Here is a 24,082-nt window from a genome sequence, read left to right on the forward strand (position 1 = left end):
AGGAAAGAGAGGAGAGAGTCTGTTAGAGTTGATCTGGGTAGTCACACTATGAATGCAGTGGTCATTCCCAAAATAATGGATGTCCCTTTTTGAAAATGAGGTCCCTTCACCATTCAAACCTGTGCTTTACCACACGTGCCGTTTAGCACCATCCCAAGAGAACTGGTCTGCTCCCCACCCCCACCCTCGCCCCCCACTCCACACCAATACTGCTCCATGTCCATTCCCTCGAGCGCCAAATGCTGAGCCCACAGCAGAACATTCCCAAGGATAAACAAGCAGCCCCTTCTATATAAAATCTTTCCTGTTCCTTTTAGCCGTTAGTGTTCCCCACCTCCAACTGCTCTGTATTGATTTATCGGTATACATGCTATCACCCTTGTTATGAAATACAAGTTCTGGGAGGGCAGGAGTTATTTTGTCTTTGAATATCCAGCATATAATTATGGCTGGACTTAGATAATAATAATAATAAAAAATAATAATAAATGATGATGATGATGGTGATAGCCAGCATGTCTACAGTCCCTTAAGTTTTACAAAGTGCTTTATCACCATGAACTCACTTGATCCTTACAACAACCCCATGAAGTAGGTGCTACTATCATCCTAATTACATAGCTGAGGAAACTGATACACAGAAGAGATTAAGTGGCTTGCCTAGTGTCACAAAGCTAGTAAGGATCTAAGACTGGATTTAAATTCAAGTTTTTCTGACTCCAAGCCCAACCTTAATCTACTGAGTCAATTAGCTGCTTAATATAGTGTTCCACATCTCCAGTCATCCTGATCTCTATCTTGCTACTGGACCCAGATGGTTCTGGAGGAGAAAGTGAGGTTCGTGACCTTGCACAGCCCTCCCTCAAGTGATGGCATCACCTTCCAGATGTCATGGTCTTCTTCGAGAATGGAGGACCAATAACAATGATAGAGTGTTAGACTATTGGATAGAGTGTTGGACTTGAATTAGGATCCCAAATTCTACTCACATCCTGATGACGTATATGGACAGTCACTTAACCATTTTGAGTCTCAATTTTCAGAGCTGTAAAATGGGAGTAATTTTAGCAGTTTCCTCACAGGGTGGCTGTGAGGATCAAATTAGTTAATTTTTTTGAAGTACTTTGGGAATGTTGATGTGCTATGTAAATGTAAGTCATTATTATTTTGAGTTGGTATCATTTCATTTGTTATATTTACAGAGTAGGTGCTTAATAAGTGTTGATTTGTTGATTAAAGGAAGCCATCAATACATATCATTAAATGAGCAAATGAATATTAGAGCCAGTTTCAGGGATGGTTGCATTGGCTCAGTACTATAGGAAGCTGGGATGTGCCCTGATGGGGTCAAAGTCCTATCATTCTATCTACTTTCTTGGGTGGCTGAGGCAAATACAGTGGGAGTAAACTTATGATATAATTTGGAATGTCTCTGGTGGAGGAGAGAAGCTGAGAGTAACAGGAAGCAGAAAAAAAGCAAATGAATAATACAATGTTTATTGAATGTAGTGATATACACCTTTGCCCTGGTCATATCATTTCTTGAATATTACATTCTGTGCTGAATGCCACATTCTAAACAAAGCTTTGATAAGCTGGAGAAGATTCAGAGAAGGGAAATCAGGATGGTGAAAGAAATTGAGATCATGCCATATGAGGGTTGGCTGACAGAAAAGGGGATGTTTAGCCTGAAGAAAACAGCATTTAGGGAAGAGATCAAAGCTGTCTTTGAAGAGCTGTCACATGGAAAAGAGACTATATTTGTTCTGCTAGGACTAAGAATGCAGAACAAGGAGGAAATAATAGAATTTTCAGAAAGGCAAATTCAAGCCCAATGAAAGGGAAAAAAAAAACACAAACAATTGGGACTACACAAAAATGGAATGGGCTGCCTTAGGGAAATAGAGGGGTCCTCATCGCTAGAGGTCTTCAAGTGAAGGCTAGAAGATCTGTTGTTGAGATTGGACTTATTTAGGTTGGATTAAATGTCTTCTAAGGTCATGATTCTAGGATTTGATGTAATAGATTTGATAGTATAGAAAAATTATGATACTTAGAGCCAAAGGTTTGCATTTAATCACTGCCTCTGCCACTTGCAAACTTAGGCATCATTAAGTAAGTGACAAACTCTATGAGCCTCCGTTTCCTTATTTGTCAAAAAGGGAGATAATAATCCTTGTACTTCCTACTTTACAAAATTACTGTGAAGAAAGTGATAAAAGTACTTAATGGGGCTAAAAGAAAGTACTATATAGACATAATGTGGTTCTTATTGCTATTATTAGTAGTAATAAGACATACATATAGTACAGTAGAAGGAACAATGAACCTGGACCTTGGTTAGAATCCTGGCTCTGCTGCTTATTAGCCACCTGACCTAAAGCAAGTCACTTTAATCTCTTAGCTTAAGAGGCTAGGGTGGGGGTGACCAGGAAAGGCTTCCTGTACTATATGGTATTTGAGCTGAATCTTGAAGGAAATCAGGGATTCCAAGAGATGGATATGTGGAGGGAAAGCTTCCTAGAGAAGGTAGAATATGACCACCATCCTCTCAGTTTTCCAGGCTCAAGATCTAGGTGTCTTCCTTGATTCCTAACTCTTTGTCACTCTTCCCCCAGTTCCAATTCATTGGAAGTCTTGTCAATTCTACCTTCATATTGTCTCCCATACATAGCCCCTTTTAGCCTTTGACACAGTCACCACCTTAATGCAGGATCTCATCACTTGCTGCTTAGACAACTACAGCAGCCTTCTGGTTGGTTCCTGTCTCTGGTTTCTCGCTACTCGAGCCCATTGTCCACACAGCTGACAAAGTCACCTTCCCAAAGAACAAGTCTGACTGTGTCGCTCCCCTACTCATTAAACTTCAGTACCTTCTGAATGTTTTGCTGTATGTGTCAAATGTAAAATCCTCCATTTGGCCTTAAAAGCCCTTCAGGGTTTGGTCATTTCCTTTCTTTCCTCTCTGCTTATGCCTGGGTCCCCTCCATGTATAGTGACAATGATCTTCCATCTGCTACCTGTAGCAACAATGTGGCTAATGGCTGCTGTTGGGGTATAAGACCCAGCAAGACCAGCAACAAGAGCTGCCAGCACAGGTTCTTTGATCTGCTTTACTATGGAAAGTAACTTTGAAGGGTTAACAATCTCACTTTAATCACACATACAAATATTGTTCACTTAGTTCAGGAGGAAAAGCCAGCACCCTGAACTTCAGAGCAAATACAAATTACAAACAGAGACAATATAAACAGACCAAAGCACAATTTAGCTGCCAGAGAAGAACCAATGGGTCTGAGTTAGCAAAGCCAGGGCAGTTACAATGGCTTGCCCAGACTCACATGCCACTCTTCCAGTGAGTGAGAACCCCCAAACAAAACATTTGGGTTTCTTCAAAGCTGGGGGGCTCTTAACAATGGCTGCCCAGAGTCTTCACATCAACACTTCTCCAGGGAGTGAGAGCTCCAAAGGAAAAACTCCACCCTCTGAGTTTATATACCCTGTTCAGGGTCAAAGGGAATCACAACATGCGACTCAAACCCACGTAACCTAAAAGCATCACAAACATGCAACTCAAACCCATGTAAACTAGGCTTTCCCTTGAGGCAAGCAGGTCATCAAAGACCCCGATTTAATCAAAGAAACAAAGGCTGGACTTATCAAGGGTTCTTGATTAAATAAGTGTTCCAAAAGAGAAAACAGTAAAAAAAAAAGTCCCACCTTAATTACTGATACACCACCTCCATGAATTTTCACTCACTGTCTCCTAAGCTTGGAATGCTCCCCTTCCTCATCTCTGCCTGCTGGCTTCCCTGACTTCCTTCAGGTCTCAATCAATTCCTGTGCTCTTCAAGAGGCCTTTCCCAGGCCCCCTCATGCCTTCTGTCTGAGGTTGCCTCCAAATTACTCCATATATTCCTTATTGTTTGCATATTTTCTCCTCCATTTGATTGTGAGCCCCTTGAAAGCTATCTTTGCCTTTCTTTGTGTCTTTGGTGTTTAGCACAGTGCCTAGCTAGCTCATAAAAAACACTTTTTGGCTAACTGCAAAGGATCTTGCGGGACAGATAGTATTTCTACAGGTGCAGAGATACGGGAAACGATAGAACTTTTCATATGACCCAATGACCACATCCATCACTGTGGCTTGGCGTTCCAATTACTATATTCATGCCAGTGTCAGATGGGTTGCTTAAGGAGTGTGCTGCTGTATTCACTACATGAATAGATCCCCATCCAATGGGGGCTCTTACACAGTTTGGTTATAGTGGGGTCCTTAAAAGGCATTTCTTCCCTTGGCATTCACGAGTGAGACAGACAGAGAGAGGAGTGGACAAAAAGTGTGGGTCGTGGCAGGAGCAAACGCAGCAAGGCATGAGAAAGTGTAAGACAGAGTCAGAGGGGGTCAGGAACAGACATGTCTGGTTACAGCAGGAGGTTCCTTTAGAAAGTGTTCAGCCTTCTCACTTCTGATCTCCTCCCAGTATCACAGCAAGTATTTGGAATTGTTAGATTTCCACCCCTCAGGCATTCTGGATTCCTGCCAATCTATAGCTGTTACCTATACCTTGGGAAGAACAAATCAGACCCCAAGACCAGATGGTGAATTTTCCATTGTGGATGTGTGTGTGTGTGTGTGTGTGTGTGTGTGTGTGTGTGCCTGTATAACACAGTTTCTTATGGAAAGGATACTTGGAATAAGTGTAGAATTTCCCCACAAGATGGAAAGATCATACGTTGGATTTAAAGCTGGAGGGGACCTTAGAAATTATGTAGCCCAACCTCTTCATTTTACCAATGAAGAAACAGGCACAGAGAAAGGACAGATATTGTCCAGGTCACCTAGGTAATAAGCAATGAAAGTGTGATTTGAACTGGGGACCTGTGACCCCAAAGCCACCATTCTTTCTACTGTCATTATCTTTTCTCATGCCTCTTTTCTATATTCTTCTTGCTTCTCAACAATGGAAGTCATGTCAATTATCAAGATTATTCCGAATAATAATGGAATCTGGGCTATGATGAGCTGAGAAAATAATTATCAATAATATTTATCTTATATGTAATATTCTAAAATTTGCAAAGACCTTATATGGTAGGTGCTTAATAAATGCACGATTGATTGCTATACATGATCCCATTACCTATAGGTATTGTTATCCTCATTTTCCAGATGAAGACACTAAGACTCATTGAGAGCCCATGGTTACTGAGCTAATAAGTGTCTGGATCAAGATTCGAATCCAAGTCTTCCTTCCTCATCCAACAGTCTATTCACTGCACATTTTGGTGCAACAGAAAAGTCCCTAGTGGACTTCTGTTCAAATCTAAGCCCTGCTACTAATTTGACTTTGGGGAAAAAATGTTTTACCCCTCTGGGCCTTGGTTTTCTTATCTGCAAAATGAGCTGCTGACTGAAGTACCAGAGTGAGATGATTCCTCTAATACTGTACCTGATACCTCAACAATTCTGATACATGTGAAGGTGAAAATATTTTATGGAGATTGTATTCCAATCAATACTACCTTCTGGGAGACAAGAAGAAGGCAGTTGTAAAATTCCTTCTGGAATATGAGGGGACCCCCCAGAGAACCTAATCTTCTACTTGAGTTGTAATCACTTGCCCATAGAGTCCTATTTCAACTCATGGGATCCACATACCTACTATCATTCATCTATGTGGTCCACGATGAGTATTTAAAACCGGATCAGATGGCTCTTGTCCTCTCTTCCCTTGTGTCTGAAACCTTACTTTTGCCTGCACCAATCCAACTCCCTCCATCTAGCCAAATTTGATCTATCTTTCCAGGATCTGCTCTGGTTGCACTTCTTCTGTGAAATCTTCCTTGATCCCCCAACCTTCCCTGATCAACTTCTCTTCTGATAGAACACTCATGGTCTTCCCCCTACAAGTTAACACTTAGATATGAACAAGTTTTTATTCTTGCCTATTGTTTTATAGAAATTGATACCTCCTGGAACTACAGTTCCAGAGGGTTTGTTGTAGCATATTGGTTTTAGTAGGTAAACCATTCTAACAATAGCATGTGTACGTATGAGTCTCTTTACTCTTCTGTCATAATGCCAGCTTAGACACTCCATGTGCTGTGATCAGTTATGGAAAATAATAATATCATGCCATGAACAAAAAAAGATCCTAGAATTTGGAAGTAGATACCCTTTGTGATATTGGGCTCCAAGTCTAGAACCAGGGGTAGACTGATTTTTAGGTCAGTGCTTCTTTATATCGTCTAATGAACATTTATTAAGCTCCTACAATGTGCAAAGTACTATCTCAAGTGTGGGAGGGGTCAGAGGATACAAAGAAAAAACTGCAAAATAGTCCCTGCCCTTGAGGGATTTACAGGCAAGGGAAGCTATGCTTTATGAAACCACTTTTACAAGAAGATCTTTTAAGACCTCCCAGTGTGATGGTAACTTTGGCACTTCCCAGTAGGCTATGTGGTGTGGCAGAAAGAATGTTAGAGTTGTCAGGAGAGTTGGGAAAGGATCCCAGCTCTAATCCTTGCCAGTGGTATTACCCTGGGCCAGTCATTCCCCCTTCTGAGCCTTATTTTGCTTATTTTAAAATGAGGAAAATAATATTCATGTTACTTAACTTGAAGATTTATAATGGGGAAAGTGCTTTGTAAAATTGTAAACTATCACAGAATTGTGAGCTATGAGTATTACTTTTGTTCATTTGTTTCATTCAGGTCTGGCTCTTTGTGACCCCGCTTGGGGTTTTCTTGGCAAAGACATTGGAATGGTTTGCCATTTCCTTCTCCAGCTCATTTTACAAATGAGAAAACTGATGCAATCAGGATTAAGTGACTTGCCCAGGGTCACACAGCTAGTAAGTGTCTGAGGCCGTGTTTGAACAAAAGGTCTTTCTGACTCCAGGACTGGTGCTCTATCCACTGTGCCACCTAACTGCCCCATAAGTATTACTACTTAAAACAAAACATGATTTCATGTAATCATAGGTATAGAGCTGGAAGGAATCTTAAAGACCATCAAGTCCAATTCCCCCATTTTACAGATGAGGAAACTGAGACTGAGATAGGTTAAGTGACCTGCCTAAGGTAACATTGCTAGTAAGTAGCTTAGGTGGAATTTAAACTCAGGCTAATTTGAACTCTAAGCCTAGAACTCAAACCACTTGTGTCACCTGTAATAGAACTAATACTTAAAAAAAATAAAAGTTTTACGACTGAGCACTGCTTTTGAACAAGAATTAAAGTGTGTCATCTCCCTATACCAAGGGTAATTCTGGTTCATCCATTCAATCATTGGTTAATTGATTCACTTTCAGACTGAAGATTGTAACACCCCCTGGGTGTCTCTAGCGGATTGTCAAAACCATTTACAAACAGTCCTTCCTCCATTGGTCAGTGGAGCAATCACAGCCTGGACCTGACCTGGCTGAAGAGAGGAGCAAAAGGGGAACTATGAGCTTCCTGAAAATGGAAAAGAAGTTACTGGATGTTGAATCAATCGTAACTGAATTCTTCCCATTCTGATCAGAGAACAGGATGAGTCATGGTAGGAGAGAAGGTAACAGGGGGAGGAGAGGAAGGGGAAGAGGATGGAAAAGGCAAAAGGAAACCCAAGTCTTCTTATCTAGATATGGCAGGAGAGGGTAGAGATCTTAGAGGAAGGAATCTTTGGGTACTCACTCCCTGAACATCTTCTTGAGACAGAAGAATTTACTCTTGCAGGGAGAGAGGAGATACATGAATGGTTCCTAAGGGACAAACACATTCAGTGGCGTTTCAATTAAATGGAACTATAGGGACAATAAGGGTTTAGTTCTATGTATGTAGGAACGTTTCAAAGAAATGAAGCAATGCTTTCAAAATTTAACTTTTGACCATATGGGATGGAAACTGAGAGAAATGATTATTAAATAACCAAATATTGGGGAGATCTAGGATTTCTTCCCTTCCTCATTTGGAGATTAGGTCAAATCACAGTTCTCTGAAGCACAGGGTGAATAATGAGATGAAATCTTGGAATTGTTGATCCACCCAATCAGAGAACTTTACAAAGAATTTAATCTAAGGTGAATTCCAGCTATTGCTATCCATTGAGCAGAGGTAGACCCCCTTTTGTCTAGATTGCCCTAGGTGGGGTAGTCTGAAAAAGAGGTAAGTCTCTTTGTCCAAGACTGAATGAGCAGTCATGTCTCCCACCCCTCATTAGAATAAACCCACCTCTCATTACGATATTCATTCTTCTCATTAATTCTTAACCCATCAGAGTCAATTGCCACCCTCAGGAACACCCATTCTTCCAAGGGCACATAAACGTTGAATAGGTTCCATGAGGGGTCTTTGGCATTCAAGAATGCCACTGATCTCTTTTATTAATTATATGCTAGCATGATTAATAAAGTGACAAGGTATCTCTCTCGAACTTTTTATACATCACGGAACTTTCTAAACTGCAGCACATACTTCCCTACTTCCAATAGAGAATTGAGATTACAGTGTTTAATCTCCTGCTGATAACTGGTATAGAGGAAAAAGTGTTGAATTTCAAGTTAGAGGACCTGAATGCAAATCCAGGCTCTTCTACTGACTACCTGTGCCAAGGTGCATGAGTCACTTAAACTCTTTGGGCCTCAGTTTCCTCCTCTGTAAAATTAGGAGGTTGGACTCAATCAGGGGCTATTGACCTTTCATTATGTCACAAACCCCTTTGGTAATCTGACAAAACCTATGGCCCTTTTCTTTGAATAATGTTTTTAAGTAATTGAAGGAAATGCTAAGCAGAGGTCCAGTTTGTTATTTTATGGATATATGTGTGTGTGTATATATATATATATATACACACACACACACACACATATATATTATACACACACACATATATGTATATATGCTATATGTCTATTTCTATATGTACATGTTTTCTAGCACTCAAACTAGCCTGGGTTCAAATTTCACCTAAGACACTTACTAGCTATGTTACCTTAGGAAGGTCACTTAACCTGTCTGAGCCTCAGTTTCCTCATCTGTGAAACGAAGGAGTTGGATTTGATGGCGTCTAAGATCCCTTCCAGCTCTATACCTCTGATTATATGAAATCACCTTTTATTTTAACTAGTAATATTTATGGGGCAGCTAGGTGGCACAGTGGATAGAGTGCTGGGCCTGGAGTCAGGAAGACTTGAGTTCAAATATGACCTCAAACACTTTCTAAACATGCAGATGACAAAAAGGACAGAAAGTTAGAATGTAAGCTCGCTCCTTAGGGGCAGGCAACGTTTCATTTTTGTCTCTGCATTTTCAGAACTTAGCAAGGTGTCTAGCTGAACAAATACTTGTTGATCGATTGTATAACAATCCTTCAAATACTTTAAACTATCTTGTCCTGGCCCTCTTCCCTTAATTCTCTTCTCCAGGCTGAATAACTCAGTTCCTTTAACCTAGCTCTTCTAACCAACCATGTGAGCCTGAGCAAGTCAATTTAACTCTCTAGTCCTTCTCATCTCTTCTGTGAAATGCAGGTTGGGCTAAAAGATCACTTAGGGCCCTTCCAGGCTTACAATTCTATGACTTTACCATTCCAGCTGTATCCCGCTATACAATAGACTACTATTTCTAATATAATGGGGATTTGCCAAACAATGAATAACCATAAGTAAAGCTGAAACATGAGTAAAAAGCCAAGGACCTTCCTGTTTCATGATGACCACAACCAAACCCACGATCAATAAAAACTCACTTCCTCCTATTTCTTACCGGGTAGCATTTTCCAGTGCCCTGGAGAATGATGCATAATCTTCAGTTGAATGCTCAAGGGAATAATACCACGTCGCTGCTGCTTCGATGCTGGCGTCCGAGTTCTCTCCGCCCAGGGAATTCTGAAGAGCTTGGTAAAAGGCTGTCTTGCTACTGGTTCTACCTTGACTTTCTTCAAATTTCTTAAAAAAATAATTTTTTGAAAAAGGACAAAATGATGACATATTTGAATTGAAATAGTCTAATCCAGAGGCTCCCAAACCCTGTGTCAGCTGACTAGATTTATAGGCCCCTGGTCTGATTAGTTTTTGTAATCTTGCAAATCCCCTCAGCGAGGGTTTAAATGGGACAGAATCTTAGCTCAAGTAATTTTATTAGGAGAGTGGAGGACTGGAATCATAGGGAGGTGACAGTCCTACCACCCTCTGCATCTCACAGGGCATCTGGATGGAGAATTCTGTTCACTTCTGGATACTGTGCTTTAAGATGTTCATTAATGAGCCAGAACAATTCCAGAGCAGGGACATAGGATTACTGAATCAAAGATTTAGACCTAGGAAGGACTTCAGATGCTGTCTAGTTCCCCACATACCCCCTTTCCTTCCACATAGTCCACTTAGGCAGCTAGGTGTCCCAGAGGATAGGGCTTTGAGCCTGGTGTTCAGGAAGACCTGAGTTCAAATACAGCCACAGATACTTACTAGCTGTCTGACCCTGGGCAAATCACTTAATAGCTCTCTGCCTCAGTTTCCTCATCTAACATCCTGAGTCATTGTGAAAATCAAATGAGATGAGTGAAGTACTTTGAAAATCTTTTGTTCAGTCATTTTCAGTTGTGTCCAACTGCTTGCAACCCCATTTGGGGCTTTCCTGGCAAAAATGCCAGAGTGGTTTGCCATTTCCTTCTCCGGCTCATTTTACAGGTGAGGAAACCAAGGTAAGCAGGGTTAAGCGTTTTGCCCAGGGTCACACAGCTAGTGAGTGTCTGAGGCTAGATTTGAACTCAGGAAGAGGAGTCTTCCTGACTCCAGTTCAGCGCTCTTTCCGCTGGGACACCTAGCTAATGCTTGCTATTATCATGTAATATAATACATAAGTATGCAGATAGATAGATATACACCTACATCCAGGATGTACATGTAGATATGTATGAATAGAGATGCATCTAAATAAAATGAATCTAACAAAACTCGTATGCTCCAAGGGGATGGCACACATGCATAACCTGAAGATGTCATGGGAGGATCAACCTGGCTAACCACTTTAGGTGCTGTCATTAATCATCAGGGACATGATAGAGTGGAAACAAGGACTGAACTAACCACCGAGTAAAGGAAGGGAGGAGGGAAACAAGCATTTATTAAATATTTGTTCTGTGCCAGGCATTGGATAAGTGCTTTACAAATTATTATCTCATTTGGTTCTTACAACAACCCTGGGAAGTAGATGGTATTATTAACTCTATTTTTACAGTTGGGGAACCTGAGGAAGGCAGAGGTTAAATGACTTTCCCAGAATCACACAGGTAGTAAGCGTCTGAAGCCAAATTTGAACTTGGGTCTTCTTAATTCCAGGCCTAGCGCCCTATCCACTGTGCCACCTAGCTACCTCAATCAAATCTGTGCTGCTAGTTAGCAATATGACTTTGGGCAATTCCCAAGGTTTCTTGGGAGAAAGCCTTAGTTTCTTATCCTTAAAATGAGGGGAGTGGATTCAGCTCCAAAGTCCTTCTAATGTTCAATTGGTCTATGATCCTAAGCATACTTTCAGAAGGCTGAGTCCCATGCATAGAGGACCAGCTTGCCAACGGAAGATGTGTCTTCATCCCAAACAATCAAAGGTCTGTACTGAAAATACTCTTTGAGATGGAATTGACACACTAATTCCCAAGCTGGTGCCAGGAACAAGTCAACAAAGAAATAAATCTCTCCTTATACAGAGGAGGAATTACCAGCCCGTGAGTTTAACATTTCAGGATTTTAGATAAGACAAGTGAAAACAAAACTGTCAGCTGCTTAGGTCATCCCCTCTCAGGTTACTCTCCATCTATTCTCTATGCATCATGTAAGTAGCTATCTATACACATTATGTCTCTCCCATTAGAATATAAATTCCTTGAGGGCAGGGACTGTTTTTGCTGTTTTCTTTGTGTCCTCCATGGCTTAGTCCAGTGCCTAGCCCTTAATAAAATGCTTATTTATTAGGAAAATATTCTTGATTTTGTTTGCCTCTTGCATCTACTTTTCTCTACAAGGACACTCTTAAGGTCTTTCTGGAGAACTTTGGAACTGATTGTGAGACATGGAGACTGGCACAGGACCACCCAGCATGGCATGCCCACATTAGAGAAGGTGTGGTGGTCTATCTATGAGCAAATCAAAATTGCAGTAGATCAAACGAAATTTGAGATGTTCAAATTTAGAGACATCTCCACTCCAAATGTTCATATGGACTATTTGTGTCTGACCTGCGGTACAGCCTTCTGAGCTCGAATCGGTCTGATCAACCATCGTCGGACACATTAATACCTTGACCCCAACATAGTGATGTCATTTTGGTCCTCTTTGAGAAAGAAGGACAACAACCTCTCTCTCTCTCTCTCTCTCTCTCTCTCTTTCTCTCTCTCTCGACCAGCCCTGTATTTTCATTGGTGTAGAGTCATTGGTGAAGAACTCCATCTACCAGTTCAGTTAAGGAAGGTCTTCACAACTTATACAAAATTACTTAGGGCTCTGAGAGGTTAAATGATTTGCCCAGGGTCACCCAGCCAGCTTCTCTCAGAGACAGGACTTGAAACCCAGTCTTACTGACTCTGAGGCCATCTCTCCAGCCTCTTGCCCACCATGATTCCTCATCTCTTGCGTATCTTTCTTAATTTCTGTGTGACAGTTCCCCAAGACTCTAGGATTATGACAAGGGAAATGGAGCAGGTTAGACCTAAGGAGCTCATAATTCCCAGAGATGTTTGCTGTCACTAAATACAACTGACTTTATAAGGTGCCACATCTGGAGCCTGGGCAAAAATTGTAATACCTTTCCCTCTTTATGAATTTTAAAATTATACTTCGAATATGGCAGAACAATTTTAAAACAAAATGAACAGTACCTAGGTGATCCAGATCATCACCCCCAGCTCCTACTCCCAGGAGGTCCTGGAAGTTCCCATAAGGGCTTCAGGGCCTTAAAATTTATCTTGACATGGTATCAAGAAGGTGAGACACAGGTCATAACCTTGACTTTACCACTAAGTGTTTAGGTGCATTTAGCCAGAGCCCTAATAAGAAGCCCCAGTATCTGAACCAAATTCATTTTGGTGAAAGAGGCAGAAGGTGGGGAGTGGCAACTGTAGAGATGGGCCCTGGAAAAGATAGTTTGACCATAGGCACAGTCATGTTGGGAAGGGCAGCAACTCTCCCCCTCTCCCCTTTCCCAACATTTGCTAGCCCTCTTGTCCTCTCCCAGAATCCATCTTCTTCCTTAAACCTGAAGGAGTTATGGGTGAAAAGAAGAATTCAAGACATGGTGATGAAATACTACCTCTCCATATGCGTGTCTAAGATAGAGCCTAGCCACCTTAAATCTTGTTGTAACTCTGAATTTAGGCAGCATTTTGTCCCTTTGATTGGAGAAGGCTTCATTGAGGAGATGTGATTTGTACTGGGCCCTCCCTGCCTATCTGCTAGCCTGTGATGGAGCCAAGGAAACCATCTGATCTCAGGTCTGGCCAACACCTGTTACTGCCTCCCTTGCTCTAGCCAAAGGAGGAAATCAGTTCTTGACCCCAATCTGTCAGGAGAATCTCAGCAGGAAAATTCACATCTGAGCTTCTTATCCCAGCTTGCCAAGAGAGCTCATCTGAAGAACAGGGATGCTCTGGATGTGCGCCAAAGTCCATGCTCCCATGATTCACACTGGCCTACATGGGACCTAAGCTTTTCAGCTAGTGCTTGGTCTTTTCAGACTCATCCTGTGCTCTTCCATGGAATCACGCACATCTATGCACCTAAAATTGTGCATCTATGTCTAATGTAGGTCATCTACATACATGCCAAAAAGCCTCACTTTGTGCTTCCTTGAAAGAAAGATTATATCAGAACAAAATAACACCACAGCCATCTGATATTTATACTGTGGTTTAGAGTCCCAAAGCCCAGGGACTTAGATGGGAGAAAAAGATAACATTTTAATTGCAATATGATTACTTTTCTTTGCCTTCCCATGTATTTTATTTCATGCAATTATAAACATTTTTCTGAGAAGGGGTCCTTAGTGATATGGAAAAATAGGTGGAGTCAAAGTATGTGGTTTTAAATTCTTCCTATTTGTGTGACCTTGGACAAGTAATTTAAACTCTCTGGGCCTTACATTCTTCATGGGAGGGGGCAGGTTGGACTAGTTGATGATAATAATAATAATAATAATAACCATATATAAAAGTGTTTTAATGTTTGCAAAATGCTTTATAGATATTATCTCATTTTATCCTCATAATAATTCTGGAAGGTAGATGCTATTACTCTCCCCTTTTTACAGATGAAGAAACTAGGGCTTGTTAAGCGACTTGTCTAGGTCACATAACTAGGAAGTATCTGAGGCCACATTGAACTCAGTACTTCCTGACTCCAGGTCCAACATTCTGTTCACTATACCACCTATCTGACTTCTAAGATCCCTTCCGAATCTAAAGATTTAATCATGTGATTGCTTAACCACTTCCCCACGTATTGCACCTACATTTTCCTTCTTGTAATGTTCACCCACTGTTTCTTGTTCTACCCTCTGGGGCCAAGCCGAATAAGTTTAATTCTTCATGACATGACTTCCTGTACCTGAAGACAGCTCTCATGTACCTTTAAGTCTTCTCTTAAATTCAATAAATGTATTTAATGTATAGACAGCTGTGCAGATGAAATAAACCATGATTTTTGCCTTCAGAGAGCTTTACACACTATAAAAAAAAAACATGGTACCTCTTAAAGGTTGCAAATGCAAAACTAAAGCTTGGGGAGATATAAAGATGGCATAAAATGCTATTCATGCACCAGCAATCCCATTGGCAAAGACCGTACCTATTTCCTTCTTTTTTTTTTTTTTTTTGCTTTCAGTTTAGTTCAATTCAAAGGGCAGAAGTCAGGCCAAAGGGTAGAAGTTACAGGAAGTCAGACAATTTTTGGCTCAACATATAGAAGTTCCTCACAATTAGACCTGACTCAAAGTGGAATGAGCTGCCTTAGCGATTAATGAGATATTTGCCAATGAATTAATCAATAGGCATTTATTGAGTGCCTACTATTTGTCAGGCACTGCAGATACAAAACAAAGAGTGAAAGTCCCATGAAGATAAATAACCATTTGTGAGAGCTGTTGGAGAGGACATTCCTGGATCAGATAGCAGGAAGGGCTTGGACTCAATTACTTTGAAGGAACCTTCTACCTCTGAGATTCTATATATGATGGATTTCTTAGTAAACACAATAAATACACAGTGTCTGGCATATAATAGGCACTTAAAAATACTTGTAGAACTGAAAAGAATGTAATTTTTTTTGTCTCCACTAAAATCTTATTTTGTTGCATTATTGTGATGTTGAGGTGACCTTGTATTCTGGAAGGTTATGCTAGTAGAACATAAACCTTGGCAGGTTCTCTAATGCTGGAGAGACTGGAACAAGCCTGGTAGGAGACTCATCTGCCATCTGAGGACCAACCTAGCTAAGGTCGGTGAGGCTCATTACCAGAAGGGTAACTACCACATGATGGATCTTTACTCATTCATTCATTCATTCATTCATTCATTCATTTATCTATTTATTAATTTATTCATTCATTTATCTATTTATTCATGTATCTATTTATTTATTTATTTAGGGCCACAGAAACTCACAAAATTGTCTAGAATGGTGTGGAGGAAATGGCATTTGGGTTTGTCGTAGGGCATATCTAAATGAGCAAAATCACGGAAGCATAAATTTAGAGCTGGAAGGCTCCTACGAGTCACCTTGTTCAACTCCTTCATTTTTAGAAATCCAGAGACACGAAGTGACTTTCCCTGGGTCAAGCAGTGACTCCAAACCCAGTAATCTTTCCCATTGTACCATGCTGTCTCAAAGCACTGAAGTCTAAGTTTTATTATTATTATAATGATTCTCCCAAAGAATGACCTCCCCAGAGCCCTGCTTAGAGATCCCTAGCAGCTAAGGCTCACTCTAGGAGTGGGTTTCTATGAAGCTGGGCATTTACTCCACAAGCAAAGAGTTGGGAAGGAGCTAACCCCAGCCTGTTGTAACAGAGGGGCATATGGGAAAATTTGGGGGTGGCACAGATTCAGTAGCAAGAGAAATCCAGCTAGCCTGACTGACGGATGCCTGGCAGCAAGAAGGGACACAGATGCCATTGCTGGCTTAATTAGACAGTCAGCGGGCCCTTCCTCAGGATTCCCACGTGACTCCATGCTATGACTTTTGCAAGCTGTAATCATGAGGAATATCTGCATTAGGCAGGAGTTTTGTTTTAGACTGTGGTTTATAAAAGGATCATTAAGATACTGGCACATCCTCTGTGTGAGCGTGCGAATGTTTAAGTCCTGCTATTAATAGGACCCAAAGAGAAATCAAAATCATTGGGAAACATCAAGAAAATGCCAAGCGGCAAACAGATGTCTGCCAATCAGCAGCCTCACAGATAATGGGACCTCAAGGAATAGCATCAGTCAGACCCCCAAGGAGAAAAGCGGCTCCTGCTAACTCTGGACCAGAGCAAAACTGCTCTGGGCTTTGTTTGAGGGGCTTGATTAGAAAGCTCTTTGCTCTACCAGTGATTTTATCTTTAATTAATTTTGAGAACAATAATGTTCCCTTTGACAAGCTTTCCGGGTATGAATTCATTGGGATGGATTGTTCACCCCCACCAAGAGGGACTGAGCCATTAATTAGCAACACAATAAGCTGAAAGGGACCTTGGAGGTGTTCTAGACCAATTCTTTCATTTGACAGAAGAAGAAACTGAGGTTCAAAGAGGGGCAGCAACATGTCCAAGGTCACACAGCTTGCTAGTATCAGATGAGATAACACATGTAAAGCAATTTGCAAACCTTAAAGCTCCATATAAATGCTAGATGATATTATTCCTGATGGTCTCATTCTAATTCTTATTATTGGCACATCTGCAAGTAGGACTTGGTTCTTCCTGATTATCAGGCTAGATTGACAAAATGGATAGTGTTGGACTTGAAGCCAGGAAGACCTGAGTTTGAATGTGGCTTTGAACATTTACTAGCCGTGTGACCTTAGCAAGTCACTTAACAGTTTTCAGTCTGTAAAATGGGGATGATATTAGCCCCTACCCCCCAGAGTTGTGAGGATCAGATGCTTTGCAAACCTTAAAACACTATAAAAATGCTAGCTATTATTTCCCTTATCTAGCAGACCTTTCAAATTGGAGGCAGAAGGATAAAGACAAGGGAAAACCTTCCTCCACCTCAACTCTCCTAGCCCCTGTGACATTGCGTGGAGGTTGCCAGCCTTGGAGCAGGGGCTTGCTAAAGGGTTTGTGATCTCTCGAGGAAAAGGCTCATAATGGGAAGACTTAGCATGTTGGTAATGACACCCCTGTAGGGTGTACTAGCCTTATGGTCTGTCTGCAGAGACCCTTACCTAAAAATGCTTTCTTGTTTATAAAATATTTCAACAGCTAGAATAGCATTTGATCCTGGCAATAGTCCCATAAGAGGATGCAGAGAAGGGAATATTATCACTATCCTCACTTTACAAATGAGGAAACTGAGGCCAAGAGAACTAACATGATTTTTTCCCTCATGTCCCAGTGGCAGATGGGGTACTACCCTGGGTCCCCAATCCCAAGTCTTTCCAAGAAACCATGTTGTACACTCAGAGGGCTGGTGGATACCCTGAGTTGGCAGTATCCATCCAGACGGGCTGTCAGTAACCAACAGTGGAAAAATTTTCTGCCCTAGCCAAGCAGAAATTTGGATTAAGTGAAGAAAGTGGGAGTGAGGTGAGGGGAAAGTTGCTCCCATCTGAATCTACAGGACCATGTTGCCAATACTTCCCTTACTCCATGAGGAAATGAGTAAATTTTACTTTTGTTAGTGAAATGGGGTAGGCAAGAGGTTAGGATCTTCTAACAATGGGTGTCAGGAACAAAGACTTCAAGTACCTGACAGTCTGATGAGCCAAGATCTTAAAGGGTTACATTACTGGGAAATGGAAAGCATTAATGAGATGCAAAGGCACTAGAAGAGACATAAATAAGAAGCTGAGCGCATTGCTATGCATGGAGAGTCAGAGGAGTGTGGTTCTACCATTTATGAGCTGAGGGATCCTGGGCAAGTCATATCGACACTCTGAACCTTAGTTTCTTCATCTGTAAAATACAACTTAGATATCTTCCCTGCCAGTCTCACAGGGATGTTGTGAGGATCAGATGAGATAATATATGAAAGTCTTTTCTAAGCAGTGTCCTACATAACACACCTATCCCTCTCTCTTTTCCCAATGTTCCACTGGGAATTCCATTCTTCCCTATGTTCTATACTCTCAGAATCCTGCTTTTTACCCTCCAATGGTGGTAGCTACATGTCTAGTAAACTAATCTATCATGAAGTGTTACTGAATGATAATGAGTATTTGGATTCCAAGAGAAGCAAGATTTTAACCCAAAGGAATGACTCTCTAATGGTGGAATCTTATGTACTCTGTCAGGGTCAATAGGAGAGAGATTCAGGTGTTGAAGGAGACTTATTGGCACCCTTCAAATCATGGTGTATGGGTGGTCTCCTATTCTGCCTACAATTAAGGGTTGACTAGGAACGTAAAGTATACATACATGCAGAGGCTCATGTACATAGCTCATACATATAAGTTGCTCAGTAAATGTGAAAGAAAAGTCCTCCATGTTTCAGGCTAGTAGCAATTCATACGTTAGGAGACAATCTTTGCAAATTTCTATGGCCCAAAAAAGTTACCTTGGCAGATGACTTTCTGGATATGAGCCACTTCATGCTTAGCTAAGTTGGTTCTCAGACTGCAGCCCATTTCTGGGCCCATATTAAAAGTCCTGGTTTGGAATGACATATTAGAAGCTATGTTCCATTGACATAGTCACTGAGAACTTCCACAATACATCAAAGCAACATAGGAACTTTTGTGAAAGAAGACTCATGACAACAAGCCCCGCTCCCCAAATTAAAGACAAAGCCAATTTATGCCATAGGGGAGGCCCATTTCTGAGTAATCTATCATCTTTATGTCCCCATATATTAAGCGAGGCAGAGAAGGACTAATGAGCAAAAAGATGGGCAACAAGGTTGGAAAACAGGTCTTCTAACACAGGTCTGGGCACACAGCAAGTGCTGACTAAATATTGATTAAATAGAATTGAAAACATAATGGTGTCAGGACCTTTTGGTCTAGAGAAGCAAAAGCCACGGGCTGATTTGTTGTTATCTTCCAGTGTGAGCTGGAGGGGGGTGCTGACTGGCTGTTCTCCACCTCCACAGATGGCAGAAGAGAGGAAATAGGCTTTAGATCAAATCAAAGGAGTTAATGTGTGTAAAGTATCTGCAAGCCTTAAAGTCCTATATACATGTCAGCTATTGTTATTATGCTTATTTAAACAACACTGAAAGGGCCTGGTTAGACATAATGAAGGATCTGAGAGGGTATCAAAGCTGGAACTGCCTGCCAAGAGCCACTAGGAATCTCCTCCCCTAGAGATCTATAAAAACAGGGTAACCCAGATCTGCTCGAGGAAAGGGGGAGGGGCATGGACTCAAGGGCTTGTGAAGGCCCCTTCTAACCTGGTATTTATTTCATTCTTGGGGAAGTACAGAGCAAAGGTGTCACCTTCAGCAGGAGGTGACCTGGATAAACTTTGGCACTGTACTAGGTAATGTTCAAACTCATTAGCTGGGCACTCAAGGCCCTTTGTAATCTGTCTCCAGCCTACCTTTCCAATCTTACCTCCCTCTATACTACCACGAAGGGATATTCTACTCTAGTCAGAATGACTTCCTTAGTAGACACCTCCTCCAACACCCCCAGCAATACCTTAGGCTTCACTGCATCCACATACTGCATCCACACCTTTGTTCACTCTTTAAAGTGATTTTAAAATGTGACTTCTTCCTTGAGACCTTCTGTACACCCTGGTCCACATTGGTGTCTCTCTTCTCTGCACATCTTCAATACTTAATACTTAATCATGAGACAGGCTCATTCTGTTTGGCCTCAGAAGGCAAAATGAGAGACAAAAGATATAACAAACATAAAAAAACCAGAAACTTCCTAACTATCACAATTATCCAAAAGTGCAATGGACTGCCTTAGGGATTAGAGGGGGTCCTCTCACTGCAAGCAGAGGCCACCTGCTCTCTATGTTGCATAGCACATTTTTGTTCAGGTATGAATTGGAACAGATGCTTTTTGAGGTCTTTCCCAATTCTGAGAATTTATGCTCTACGAAAAATATCACTGGGTGAGCTGGAAAATGTAGTGAGTGAGCTGGAAAGTGTCACTAGGTGAGCTGGAAAGTGTCACTAGATGTGCTGGAAAGTGTCACTAGATGCTCTGGAAAGTGTCACTCGATGAGCCTTTACTATTTTGTACAGCTAGTTACTTTTCTGCGGGCAAATGTCTCATTTCCTCCTACTAGACTGTCATTTTCTTGAAGGCAAGGACTTTATCTTGCACATCTTTGTATTCCACCTGACTGTCTCTCCCCCCATGACACTTAGCACAGGGTCTTATACACAGGAAACATTTGAGTCCTCGCTGACTGTCTTTCAGGATTGATATGTGTAGATGAAAACTGATGATAATAGAAAAGAAGGGAGCTTATAAAGCAAAGCCCACCTAACCTATTAAGAACTTGTGAGGAGGAGAGGTAGAGTGTCTGGTATCATTTCCCCCATTTTACAGATAAGCAAACTGAGAATCTTAGAGATTAGTGTCCCTGCTCCAAAACTTTGGAATCTTGTAATAGCTCTGTAAGTGTATACAATACCACCCCCTCTCATAATTTTGGTATACTGAAGATCCCCAAATCGGCTTGGGAGGCAGAGGTGAGGAGTATACCTTTGTGTCAGTCTCTTTCCCCTTCTCCTGGATGTGCCCAAATCCTCACCCAAATCCCTGAGGTAGCCCTAGGAGTCCTGGACCTATCTCTGGGTCCTGGGGACCAGATGATAATTTTCTCTCCTGGGTTTCTTCAAGAAGGGATGGCCACCTGTCAAAATGGTAAGGTGCCAGCCCACCCTGGAGATATCTGGCAGGTAAGGCTGTTCTTACATTAAATATACCTGCTCCCCCTCCACAGACCCCATCATGGCAACACCCCTGACAGAGGATGCTGTTGGTGGAGCAGCTCGGGACCTATTGGGCACCAGGTACGAGTCAGAGGCATCCCTTCACTTTGCTTGCATTTGCTTCCAAGAATTGCCTTCATGCTATGCTAACTTTGCAAGCTTTCTCTCCTTGCCTCAGAGCAGGCATCCAAAAGCTGTTCTCCAACGGCTTTTATGGGGCTAGAGCTTGTTTCTGGTGAGGCGACAAGAAGAGAGAGCCCCAAAGCTCCGTATGCATGCCAGGTGCCGTTTCCCAAACCCCAGCAGCTCCAACTTGCTCCCCGAACTCCCTCCTCAGCCCCATACCCCTCCTTGCCTGGGCTAGGATCAGGTCCACTCCATGGCTAAGCCGGAGGGGTAAGAGGGATCTGTTTCAGATTCTCTCAGATCTATGCACTTGGAGGGAAAAGGTAGCGCATTCCCTTTTGGAAGAAAGCTGCTTTCCATCATGTAAATGAATGTAGGCAGACTGTCAATTTCACAGGCAAGCAAGGGAGAGAGAGAGAGAGAGAGAGAGAGAGAGAGAGAGAGAGAGAGGGAGAGATAGAGAAAGGGGAGCGAGAGAATGAAAGAGGAGGGGGGAAGCAGAGAGAAGATGAGGAGAGAAAGAAGGGAGAGAGAATGAGAAGATAGAGAAAAAGAGAGAAGAGAAAGAGAGGAGATAGAAAAAAAGAGAGAGGAGAAAGAAAGAGGAGAGAGCCCAACCACACAGACAACAGCTGATCAAGAATTCCAATAGGAAGCTGTTATTTCAGATAAAAAGACCCCTCCAAGGAAAGTGAGCCCTTCGAGGCAAATCAGGCAGCCCTGATGCTCAGCAGGTAGGTAATTAACTTTTCTCTGTGTCGCCAGGATTCATTAGGCACCAGCTCCGTGTGAAGTGATGCTCACTGGCCTGTGGGTCTTCACACAGGCTTTAAGCACCCCCTCCCTCTCCTCATCCCCGGTCTGGTGGAAAGCTGCTCAGTGCAGGCATGCACTCTGATGGTTTCTGTCTGTTTATGCAAAAGTGGAATCATTGTGGGCCTCACCACACTTCTCCCTCTTTGAACAGGGCAAGGTGGCTAGAATTTGGGTACCAGGAGTTTGGGTTCTAGGTTCTAGTTCTAAGCTAAAGGCATGGGTGGCACCTTCTCAAAGTTGGCAGAAGAATGAAGTTGGTAGGGAATAGAGGAAGGCAGAGGGGAAGGCAAAGGACGGGACTGGACTTTGGTTCAGAAATTGGTCTTAGGATGGCCACAGCATCTCTGTAATTGTCCCTTCACTGATTTGCCTTTCTTCGAATAATGCATCACAGCAGGGGAAGATTGTTTGGCTCCAGTATGGATTAAGTAAAATCTACTTGGGCTTCTCCAATCCCGAAGACCTGAAAGTCTCCCTGCTCTAAGCCAAGAACATCTGCTCCATTGCTTTCTTTCCTTGAGGCGACAGCCCAGGTGGCTGTCTGGGACCTGTGGGCAAAGGCTCCCTCACCAACGTGATCTCCAGTCACCCATTGGCGATATCACAGTCTTCCTGGCTGCCTGAGAATAACCTTTCCTTGGTGAGTGTCTTATTCTGTTTTTCTCTATCTTACTTCTGTATCCAGTAGATGAGGGGTGGGGGAGGAAGGCCAGATCTACCTCCACATGTGCATCAAATTAGAGGGATGCTCAAACTAAGGGCAATCTCTTGAAACTGGAAGATTTTTTTTTTTTGAGAAAAAGGAAAGAGTAGGTGTATGACCTTGAGTAAGCCACTTAGAAATCACACAATGTGAGAACTGAAATGGACTTTGGGGTTATCAAGTTGGACCCCCCCCCCATTTTACAGATGAGAATAAAGTGGCTTGCCTGAGCTCCCACAACGAGATAGTAGCACGATCAGACTAGAATTCTGTTCTCTCAATTCCCTGTTTACTTTCTATGATCCAATGAGATGGGCTAAAAGAAGCAACATTGACTCCCCCACTTTAGGATATGGGGCTTGGACTGAATGATCTCCCTGAGCATGAGCCTTCGAGGATTCCAGGACTTGATGTATAATAGTGGCCCAAGTCCTAGCGACAAATTCTCAGCTAAGGCTTTGACAGTATGTATCCAGATGTATATTTGCTTTTAAGTTGATGTAGCACCTCAGTGAGCACCTAGGTGGCTCATTGTGCCAGTGGATAGAGTGCCAGTAAGACTCATCTTCATGAGTTCAAATCTGACCTCAGACACTAACTGCATGACCCTAGGTGAGTCAGTGCTCTTTGCCTCAGTTTCCTCATCTGTAAGATGCTGGAGAAGGAAATGGCAAACCACTCCAGTTTCTTTGCCAAGAAAACCCCAAATGGTATCACAAAGAGTTGGACAGGACTGAAACTGAACAGCAAGAGCACCCCAGAGAGATAAATCCCCTTGGTAGAAAACATGGCAGCAAAAACAAGGCGGAGGGCTGGAGTATGTTTGTGTGTTGAAGAATAGTCATGATGAGTGGAAAGAGACCTAGATTTGAAGTCAATGGTTCTGAGTTCAAAACTCAGATCTGCAACTATAGAGTTATATAGATTTAGAGAACTGGGAAGGACTGCAAATATCATCTAATCTAACCTCCTCATTTAGGGACCTGTAGGTTCAGGGAATTTAAATAACGTGACTGTCCTGGGATCACATACACAGTAAATCTCAGATGCAAGATTTGAACCCAGGTCCTCTGAATCCAAATTTAGGACTCTGTCTACTGTACCACCCTGCTGTGTAACTGTGGACAATCCACTTTCCGTCTCTCAGCCTCAGTTTCTTTATCTGTAAAATGAAGGGTTTGTAGTCAGTGTTCACTAAGATCACTTCCAGCTGTGAGTCCTAATAGCCTATGATCATGGACAGAAGAAAATTGATAAACATTAATCTCGCCATTGGCATATTAGGAGAAACATGGTCTACTGGCCATGCAAATAGTGGCTGGTGTCTGAGGAGGAGCCTGGTGGGACACAGTCTGAACTGAATT

General features: G+C 42.1%; 1 protein-coding gene across 1 annotated transcript in view; it reads right to left on the reverse strand.

The window, feature by feature from the left end:
- The window catches only part of TG (thyroglobulin), a 385,510-nt gene that overhangs the window by 21,653 nt on the left and 339,775 nt on the right, over positions 1-24,082 (reverse strand). The window contains 1 exon segment of the mRNA XM_036741632.1: positions 9,751-9,932. Coding sequence (XP_036597527.1) covers positions 9,751-9,932 — 182 coding nt within the window.

This window comes from Trichosurus vulpecula, chromosome 1, assembly GCF_011100635.1.
Source record: "Trichosurus vulpecula isolate mTriVul1 chromosome 1, mTriVul1.pri, whole genome shotgun sequence".
NCBI lineage: Eukaryota > Metazoa > Chordata > Mammalia > Diprotodontia > Phalangeridae > Trichosurus > Trichosurus vulpecula.